The 10,079-nt window shown below is 46.6% G+C and overlaps 1 protein-coding gene across 1 annotated transcript; it reads left to right on the forward strand.

The window, feature by feature from the left end:
* Positions 1 to 553: 553 nt before the first annotated feature.
* Positions 554 to 2,143, forward strand: LOC124687455 (expansin-B11-like). Its single transcript, XM_047221240.1, has 4 exons — positions 554 to 878; positions 964 to 1,076; positions 1,163 to 1,356; positions 1,495 to 2,143. Exons 1-4 carry the CDS (start codon positions 644 to 646, stop codon positions 1,817 to 1,819), a joined length of 867 nt encoding a protein of 288 aa, XP_047077196.1. The 5' UTR covers positions 554 to 643; the 3' UTR covers positions 1,820 to 2,143.
* Positions 2,144 to 10,079: the final 7,936 nt, after the last annotated feature.

The raw sequence follows: 10,079 nt of genomic DNA on the forward strand, positions 1-10,079 counted from the left end.
AATAATAAACAACAGTTGTAGATTTTCATACTAGTGCTACTTCCTCCATGCATACAGTATATCTTAGATTGGTCTAGAACATTTTTTACGGACGAAGGGAGTGTATAATATTGGGGGTTTGCTAGTTTGGTACTCCCTCCGATTCATATTAATTGACTTCAATATGAATGTATCTAGAACTAAAATGTGTCTAGATACATCTATATTAGAGTCAATTAATATGAACCGGAAGAAGTACTGTAAGTTTTACCCTAGTAGGTTAAAACAAGTGCGCTTATAACTACAACCGTACATGATCCATCGAGATTAATATTCCCAACATGTGCGTTTTCCTATCGTACTTCGCAATCTGTTCTTTTTTACATGACCTGAGAGCTCGGATTATTTTGCAGGTACTGCAGATTCATAATTGTTCGGTTAGCCTTTTTCCTCCAACACCAACTTGTCACGTTCTCCTCAATAATTTGCCACGTACGTCTGAACCCCGGGCCCCAAATGTTGACTATAAATACTTGTCCGCGACCACTCCTTCAACTCACCCAGCGAACATTCGAGCTAAGCTTATCTAGCTAGCTCATAGCCTCTCAAGTTGGAGCTGCCAGTGCGAGCTAGCTAGAAGAAGAACCTCAGGCAGCTGCTAGCAATGGCGAAAACTTGCACCTTAGCGCTACTCGGCGCACTGGTGGTGCTCTCACTTCTCGTTAGCCCCATTGCTTGCTCCACCCGCAAGCTGGCCGCCAAGGCCCCCGTCAAGGCCGCCCCAACAAACAAAACCACTGCCTTTACCAACCCCGCTGCTTCTGCCGCCTACAGCTCCGGCGGCTGGCTAGCCGCCGGCGCGACGTATTACGGCAACCCCAACGGCGACGGAGGCGAGGGTTAGTGCTTGCTCACTGCAATGCGCTGGACCAGCATCGCACCCCCATTCATGGAGCTGAAACTGACAATGAAACAATTTTGCAGGTGGCGCGTGCGGCTACCAAGGCGCTGTCGGGCAGCGGCCGTTCTCGTCGATGATCGCCGCCGGGAGCACACCACTCTTCCTGAAAGGCTTGGGCTGCGGCGCCTGCTATGATGTAAGCATGTTTATCACTGTGTCCCTTCCATTAATGGTCGGCTCGATTGATGGGCTGGTCCTGACGAAATGTCCGCGCGTACGCAGGTTATGTGCTCGAGCAACAAGGCGTGCTCTGGCAAGCCGGTGACCGTCGTCATCACCGACCTGAGCCCCGGCAACCTCTACCCCGGCGAGCCGGCACATTTCGACATGAGCGGCACCGCCCTGGGCGCCATGGCCAAGCCTGGCAAGGCCGACCAGCTCCGTGCCAGCGGCGTCATCAGAGTCCAGTACAAGAGGTATGTGCCTACTGCCTGTACTGTTTGTTCTCCATAGGATCCCGCTGCAAATGCAGGATTCTCTGCAGTACGTCCGCCATTACGCGGTAATCAACAAACACAATGTACTGATCTTTGTGTCTCTTCTGTTAATGGCAGGGTGCCATGCAAGTACCCCGGCGTGAAGATCACCTTCAGGGTGGACCAGGGCTCCAACCCCTTCTACTTCAAGACCCTCATCGAGTTCGAGGACGACGACGGTGACCTCAAGGCCGTCGCCCTCAAGCAGGCCGGCAGCACCTCCTGGACGCCCATGAGGCAGGACTGGGGCGCATTGTGGCGCCTCAACAACGGCCAGCGCCTCCGTGGGCCATTCTCGCTACGCCTCACCTCCGACTCCGGCAGGAAGCTCATCGCCAAGAACGTCATCCCCCTCAACTGGAAGGCCGGAGCCACGTACCGCTCCCTGGTCAACTACCCCTAAGTATTTATTTATCCTTCTTTTTGACTGCACCGTGCTTGGTCAACAAGCACTTGTGCAGGGTGTGTGTGTGTGTGGTAATTATGATCGATTCGTACCGTGCGTAAATTTATACAGCGGTAGAAATGCGCGTCCGGGTGCTGCCAGATGAGGAGGGGATTACAGAAATCTGTTCTCCCCTCCATGTGTCATCTGCTCCCCTAGCGATGTGTCTGTATTTTTATTTCCTCTGCTTTTTTGTAATTTTGTTGTTGACGACAAGCTTGGGCAGCGACCAAAGTTGCATGCCGGTGTAATTATCATGTTGTGCGTTTTTATAACGCAATCCGTGAGAGAAATGAATGAATTGTCGTATTATTGAAATCTGCAGTTCAGTTGCAATCTCCAAGTTAGGCTTTTCCTCAGTGTTTCCTCTTTGCAAACTTTGGTCCCATGCAGATGGCAAAGATCAACCATACCTCTTGGTGACTAACTTACCCATTCACCAAATTTTGGTGGTGGTTGAAGGAGAGGAGAACACCGAAGCATACCTTCAAATTATATAGACTTCATGAGTTCAGAAAGTAAGGTCTGCTCGGCAAACAACATACCTCACTTTCTGAACTCCTAAAATTTATATAACTTACATAGCACGACTGAACCAATAGATCATATGCGTTATGCCTGAACTTAAGACTTGTGGCATGTATTGGCAAACATGGACAACAATTCCTTGGACAAACTGATTCATCTTCAAATTACAGACGACGAGTGGCTGTGCAAAGTACCTGCAGTCTGAATCTAGTTTCCTCGATCTTCCTGAATTGCCGGTACTATTTGTGTAGCAGGGTTGCTCACATGGACAACGGGGAACACTTGGCCCCTCCTGGTAGCTGTGCTATTGATTTTGCTCTCCTGTCATGCTGGCTGCTTGCCGATCATCACACATGCAAAATTCTCCAAAAAGCTAGACAATGGAGCAGAGCCTTGAATGTTACAAATACTAATTGTTCATTCCACTACTCGATTATTAACATATACTGGTACTGCTTTTGATTGTACGTACTCCACTTTACAAATCTACGTACAAGAGCTTCGGTTGCGTCTTTTGGAATTAAAGGCCCTTCGGCTGAACTCGATCGGCATTATGACGTCCAAGGATAACGATTAAAATCGAGCCGTTGGTAATTTGATCCAGATTAATTCAGGAATGTGAAGAGGGTATGCTATAGAGATGGATTTTAGAAAATAAAATGCATGCAATTTTTTACACACAAGTATATAATTTTTCGACAAAGTGAATATCTAAATATCACGAAGATATAAATTATACTTAACCTACCAAGTACCAACACAACGTAAACTAAACATTGAGGATGCACACAACCGCCTAAAGACAAAGGAAGAAGAACAAATAAATAAAAACCACGCCACAGGTTAATCACTCACGACACACAAACCACTACCAAAGACAACACTGGCATTACAAATGAGGTTCTCCTAAAGAGACGCCTCATAAGCGTTGTTGTCGCACAATCAACAGATCTTGTGTTTTCATCTTGAAGATAGTCCGAGTTCTCAAAACAATACCTTTGACATGATTATTGCGAGGTAAAACCAGCAAAGCTCAAATCTTGGGGTTTTAGCCTAAGAATCAAGACCCAGTACTCAAGGAATACCACCAACATGAAGTCCTCTAGTGATGTCGCCTCCATTTACAGATGCCACTACTACAAGTCACCAAACACCAGGCTGACAGGATCATGTGTCGGAGATGGACAAGAAAACTGCCCCGCATGCCATGGCCGAACAACAGCCTATGAAGGAACTTCATCGCATCGAAGACACCTCTCCGCCCTTTCTACATGTCCTCCAATCTCCGCAACCATGGCATTCTCCGCCTCAGTTTGTACCACGGAGTAGAGCTATTATAGACATAAAGCGGAGCTTCGCGCCACACTCTTTTGAAGCCGCACAGACTAATGTACGGACACACACGATCATATCCCCTCTGATCCACAAATGTATGGATGTTTCACCAATCCAATTAGATCTGCGAAGGAGAATTCCGAAACCTGCCAGGCCTAGATTGAGGATTGACACCAGGGAGATCGATGATTTGACACAAGAGGAAACTAGAATTGACACAAATGTGTACTTGTAATATTTTATAATCAAGTTGGTCTATGACATTGTACTTCTAAGTGATTATCTTCAAAGCATTCCAAAAAAATATATGTATGTAGGAAATGTTTTATTATATGAATGTGCAAGCTCTCAACTAGAAATATCTTATATTCTAGGCTATGGCAAAATGACAAATGTGAGAATTTGAAGTGCTGAAAAATGTAACTTTTCAAACCTCCAAATTTTACCAATTTTTTTTATTGGAATTGTTAATGCTAAGGTGTCTAAGATTTAAGAAATCACGATCAATTCCTTAACCATTGGATTTGCCTCGCGATTTGTGATGATATGATAGTTGCAGCTGACATTTTCCTAGGTTGTAACTGAGAAAAATATTCAAACAGTTGAATTTGCTTTGAGATCCGTGCTGAACTATAAGTTGAAGGCGAGTTCCAACTAGGTTGTAGCTCAGAGTTGGTGTGATGTCACCTGATTAAGATTGAGTTAAATCTAAGTGGACTAAGATCTAGAAATTATCAATGTGCCCCAAAATGCAAGGTTTTTTTATTTGAGATTTTCTGGCTGGTGAAAAATATCATCGTCAAAATCTAGGGGTTTTCATAATTTTTTTTATAACTTTTAAAATATAGGGTTTTTTTTTAAAACTTTGCGGTGTCCGCGAGTGTCATGTAGCTCTATATCCCCACAACGTTAACTTGAGCTGCTAAACACTCGACCATAAAGATCAACGGTTTTATTTCTTTCTCGTGATCGATGCTGCTGGTGCAGGGTCGATCGGGTGATGTCGAAGGACACTCCTACGACTTCTCGATATACGTACGTACAGTTATGTAGCCAGCAGATGTGCAAGTTCTTAGTCAACCGTCCATGTATATATGTAGCAGCTATACCATGAATTCATGATTTTCAGTTTTCACGAGCTGCGAAACGAGCGGCTGTGCAAGACGGTGTGTTTCTTTCTCGTGCCGCTAGCTGCTGGTGCGGGGTCGAGGTGATGTCAATGGAGGCTGCGGCGTCGCTGTCGCGACGGGATCCTCCATGTGGCGCGCACACGAGCACGATCGACCTACCTAGCTGATCGTTTTCCAAGATCGAAACGGCAGTGCCCGCCCTGATTAGCGCTCGATCATGTGATGCTCCCCTTGCGTCGCTTCGGGGAGATGATGAAATGAACCAACGGCAGTCGTACGTGTCGCCGAAGCGAGAGCGGCCGGCATGCAGCCACATGGCAGTGCCGAAGCGAGAGTGGTGTTCTTGCCGAGCGGCAGCATGTTGGAGTGATTAGCGTCTCCTAATGAATCCGCCTGCGATGGCTAACATGGCAGTGCGACTGTGTGCACAGCCGAGGGGAGCAGCGATCGGGCCCGGCATTTTCCAAGCTTCTTCACATGGCGGAGTAATTTCTCTGCAGTGTCCCGTCCACACCTGTCACTATGGCTTCAGTGTGAGCGAGAGTGTCGGCGCGTCGGTATGTGCACGTCTTGCGCGCACGGCCGCGTCGCTCGTGAAGCTGCGTGCGTATCCTAGGCCAGCGCCGACGGTTGCAACTGTGAGGACTGTAGGAGTGGTGAGTCGGCTTCCAGATGGGGCCCTCCATAACTGTCGGGACCTTTCGGTTTGGGCTCCTGGCCTGGCCCTGCCATGTGAAGCCAGTAAAGAAGCGGACAGGTAGAGAGATTTTGCTTGAGCCGGAGATGTAATAAGGGCATCTCTAGTCGAAATTGCGTAGGAGAACCTGCGGATGCCCCCACCTCATATCTCACCTTCCGTTTTGCACCCAGAGCCGTCCATTAGTTGTATGCTTAGCGCAGTTATTGGGTGTATAACTACGCTGAAATCGTATTCTCAACCGTATCTGTCTATCCCATAATATGAGGGCCCCACGACGTGACGTCATTTCAGCATTTATTCCTGCCATGTGCTGCTAATCCCACCTTTCTCATCTCCTTCTCGTCCGGTCGTCCCCCTACCAACTGCAAATCCCCTCTCATGTTCATCCGCACCAGATCTTCTGCTTTGATCTCCCTTATTCTTCACCCCTGCCTCCTGCCCCGACTCCATGGAGGCCCATATGCATGTTCCGCCGACGGCCGGGAACCACCTGGGGTGCGGCGCCATCTTCTTCCCCTCCGGCAGCCACGGCCGCCAGCTCCTCCATCTCGACTCCACCACCGGGAAGTGGTGTACGAGCAAAGTTGTGGCCACTCCAGAGTTTCCTTGAAGGAATCGACGCAAAATAATTTTTGTTCTATGGTGCTTTGTTGGTCGGAGTGTAACAGTAGCTTTTTTCTCTAATCTCTCTCTCATGTCTTTCGGATATTTCATAGTCCAAATCTTGTATAAGATCTGGCTTCGTTTCTGGTCAAATGAATTGGTCTGAAAGGTTTGATTTGTTGAGATTGCACATGGGAAATTTTCTTTTGTTGCCTCAAGTCTCCGATCTGTTTCTGTTACTTCCTATGGAACTTCGATTCTGTTATTTCCTGTTTTTGTCGATCTGAACATATGATTCAGGCTACCTGATGCAAAAGGAAATATGACATGAAAAGGGATCTGATCGGTCACCGTATCTTACTTTTTTTACTTAATGTTGCAGAAATTTCTTCTTCATATAGTTTTTTTTGCTGAATTAATCGGTCTATTCTTGTTCAACTAAATATTTTTTCACGGGAATCTCAACAATAAATGATATAATGCCAAATTTATAGATGGCTTGTTCTGAATAATTATACTTGTTGATCTGTATGTGTTAATTGTGTTAGAAATTCTATATCATATACGACATCAGAAATTATTTTCTGGATCATATAAGAGCCTAAAAAATTAATGGTAAAATTTGCCAAGAAATCTCTAAACCAATTTTCCTGTTCTAATTAATTTATTGAATGACTCATCAGTGCATGTCACTATTAATTGCCCAAGCCGTGGCGGGCTGTACCAATGACGCCAGCAATGGCCTGTTAAATGCGTATATGTTTTAGAGGTCCGTATTGTCATTTACATCTACATTTCCTCATAAATGACCTTACCTTGTGCACAGATCAAGAAGCTAATAATGGACGTGCGGATTTCAGGGGGCGGCGTAGATGAGAGCCAAAAGTGCGGGTCACATCTCTAGTGACGTTCTTTTCTTAAAAAAATAGGGCGCGTTTGGTAGGTTGCATGTCCTTGGTTCGTATCGGGTCAGCAATTTTCGGTACATTTGGTTAGCTGGGTTGAGCCGTGTTCTTGCAGGAACCGCTTCTCAAAGCAGCGTCAGATCAGACCTGGAGGAACGCTCAGTTCGGTAGTTTCTACAGGAACAGGTCCGTTCTCGCGCCATTATGCAACGGCTGCATGAGGTGTTGCTTACACTACTCCACACACCCTCTCTCAAATCAACACAAACATATCCAAATCGAAAAAAGATGTACGCGAAAAAGATGCGTGTTGATGATACGAACCAATTCTCACAATCGGTTTCGAGTTTCGCTGGTCGTAAATCGTCAATTTTGTGTATGAAGTTTTAAGCGAATTTTGTCAAATTCATCGCACACGCTCAACCGTTTGAGATTTCCTTTCAGGAGTAGGTTCACCTCACCATTTAGCATGACTTTCATGTTGACAGATTTTTGTTTCGGTGTACATACGCTGATACATAATTGACTCACAAGTATACTTCAATCTGTACGTATGTGTGACTAAGGTTTGGAGTACTTTTGCTCAACTTCTCGCTCCCCATTTTCATGGACGGCGACGTGGTGATGATAGGTGAGAAGTGAGAGGTGATAATCCATGGTGGTGGACTCATGGTGGTGTTTGTCTTCGTGGTCGGCGACGTGCTGTGACCGAGATGACCGACGATGTCATGGTGATGTTCGTTTTCGTGATCGACGATGTGCCCATGCTTGTGACCGGCGTGACTAGCGGTGTCCTGGTGGTGTTCGTCTTCGTGGTCGGCGACATGGTGATGCTTGTGACCGGCGTCACCGACGGTGTCATGGTGGTGTTCGTCTTCGTGGTCGGTGACGTGCCCATGCTTGTGACCGGCGGTGTCCTGGTGGTGTTCGTCTTCTTGGCCGGCGACATGGTGATGCTTGTGACCGGCGTCACCGACGGTGTCATGGTGGTGTTTGTCTTCGTGGTCGGTGGCGTGCTCATGCTTGTGACCGGCGTGACCGGCGGTGTCCTGGTGGTGTTCATCTTCGTGGACGCCGAGATGGTGCTGCTTGTGACCGGCGTCACCAACGGTGTCATGGTGGTGTTCGTCTTCGTGGTCGGTGACGTGCCCATGCGTGTGACCGGCGTCACCGATGGTGTCATGGTGGTCTTCGTCTTCGTGGTCGGCGACGTAGTGATGCTTTTAACCGGCGTGACCGGCGGTGCCATCGCCGACGTGCCGAAGCTTGTGAACGGTGGTGCCATGATAGGTGAGGTAAGGTCACCATGTTACCATATAGGTGAGGCTACGAAAACCATACGACGTCCAACCAATCAAAGTGTCACTTAGGTGCCACCCGGTGCAACACAACCTATCAAACAATTATCGTTCGTGAATCGCAGCTCGTCCGGAACGAGATGGGAGTCCCATCTCGCTGGCGCAGTGAGCCATGACTTTCATGCAGGCTACCAAACGCGCCCATAATCTCTAGTGGCGTTCCTTACCACAAACGATGTTTGGAAAGGAGTTGGTTTGGTTGCTCGGGAATGTAGTTTAGTTTTTTTCGATAATATATTAATATCGAAAGATACCAATTACACAAAGTTTTTGCAACAACGCAATACCTTAATGGCAGTACGGATGCACACAACAAACAAATATTAAAACTAAGAACAAAAATTCCCGCTACGGCATTCTAGCCATAGAAGCAATAATACATCCATCACCATGACAACACCTGAAATCTAGGCTTTCCAAAAACGACGCCTCGAAGAAGAAATCTGTGCACAAGCGTCGTCGTCACCCGATCAAAATATCTTAGGTTTTCACCTTGAAGATAGTCCCCGCTCTCAAAAAAATATCTTCAACAAGGCCATTGTAGACACAACCAATTAAGGCCAGACCTTGGATTTTAGGTAAGACTCTGAAATTCACATGTGCTGCCGCCCCCATTTGCATACTGCTGCTGAAAAACTGTAACACCAAGCATGATCCTCAACATCACAAAGACTCGAACCTCCATTGCTAGTCCTTCAATCCCGCCTTCACGATATTCTCCGCCTCTGATTTCACCATGGACCAAAATGTCATCGGATGGCAACACAGTGGTAGATTTATTGGATGATAATGGTGCTTGGCGGGTGGATCGTCTATCGGAATACTTTAGACTGGTGGATATTGAAGCAATTCTGAAAATTGGCACATCTCCACGAATGCGGCAGGATTTCATAGCATGGCAGCCTGAGAAATCATGTTATTTCAGCGTCCGTAGTGCTTATCACTTGGCAGTGGCTACTCATATTAACAATGTCGCAGGTGGTGCTGCAAGCTCACGTCCAAGTTGTGACAGACCCGCATGGAAAAATTCTAAAGGGCAAGGCACCATGTGTCCTGGCGATCCAGCCCAAGTGTGACAAACGGAGACAGAACCAGCAATGGCCTAAGCCAGAACCTGGACGACTTGCTTTATCTGTAGATGGTTCTTTTGATGCTGAAGGTAGAGCAGGAACGGTACTAAAGGTCTGTTTGTTTGGGCTGCAGCTTTTGAGAAGCAGCTGTAGCTGTAGCTGTTGAGCTGTGGAAAAGCAGCTGTGAGAAGCAGCTGTGAGAAGCAGAGATTTGATGTTTGGCAGGAGTGCTGTTAATAGCTGCTGCAGCTGTGATGAAGGATGAAATCTCTGAAATGCCCCTGAATTCTGAAGAAGTTGTATAAATGCCGTTTTGACACGGATCAACTATTTCCGACTGTTTTACGATACTTGTTCATATTAAATATAAAACATTACATATATTAAAGATAATACGAGAGTGTTGTGACATTTATATTACAAGACACGTCTCATCAACCCAAAAGAGCAACAAGTTTTTCACTTCTTCACATGTACCCAAAAGAGATAGAAGTGTTCTAATGTCTAGACACCTCCACTTGCTGCGAACAAAGCATTAGCTATGTTGTCACATCCAGCTTCGGCGACTCACGTTCATGTGCTCATAGCA

Source organism: Lolium rigidum, chromosome 2 (genome assembly GCF_022539505.1).
Source record: "Lolium rigidum isolate FL_2022 chromosome 2, APGP_CSIRO_Lrig_0.1, whole genome shotgun sequence".
Classification (NCBI taxonomy): Eukaryota; Viridiplantae; Streptophyta; class Magnoliopsida; order Poales; family Poaceae; genus Lolium; species Lolium rigidum.

What these genes read in the sequence shown, in the direction of transcription:
- LOC124687455 (XM_047221240.1), top strand. Translation starts at nt 644, where the DNA reads ATGGCGAAAACTTGCACCTTAGCGCTACTCGGCGCACTGGTGGTGCTC. An exon ending in CAACGGCGACGGAGGCGAGG is followed by an intron (nt 879 to 963) that starts GTTAGTGCTTGC and finishes ACAATTTTGCAG; the next exon opens with GTGGCGCGTGCGGCTACCAA. An exon ending in GCTGCGGCGCCTGCTATGAT is followed by an intron (nt 1,077 to 1,162) that starts GTAAGCATGTTT and finishes GCGCGTACGCAG; the next exon opens with GTTATGTGCTCGAGCAACAA.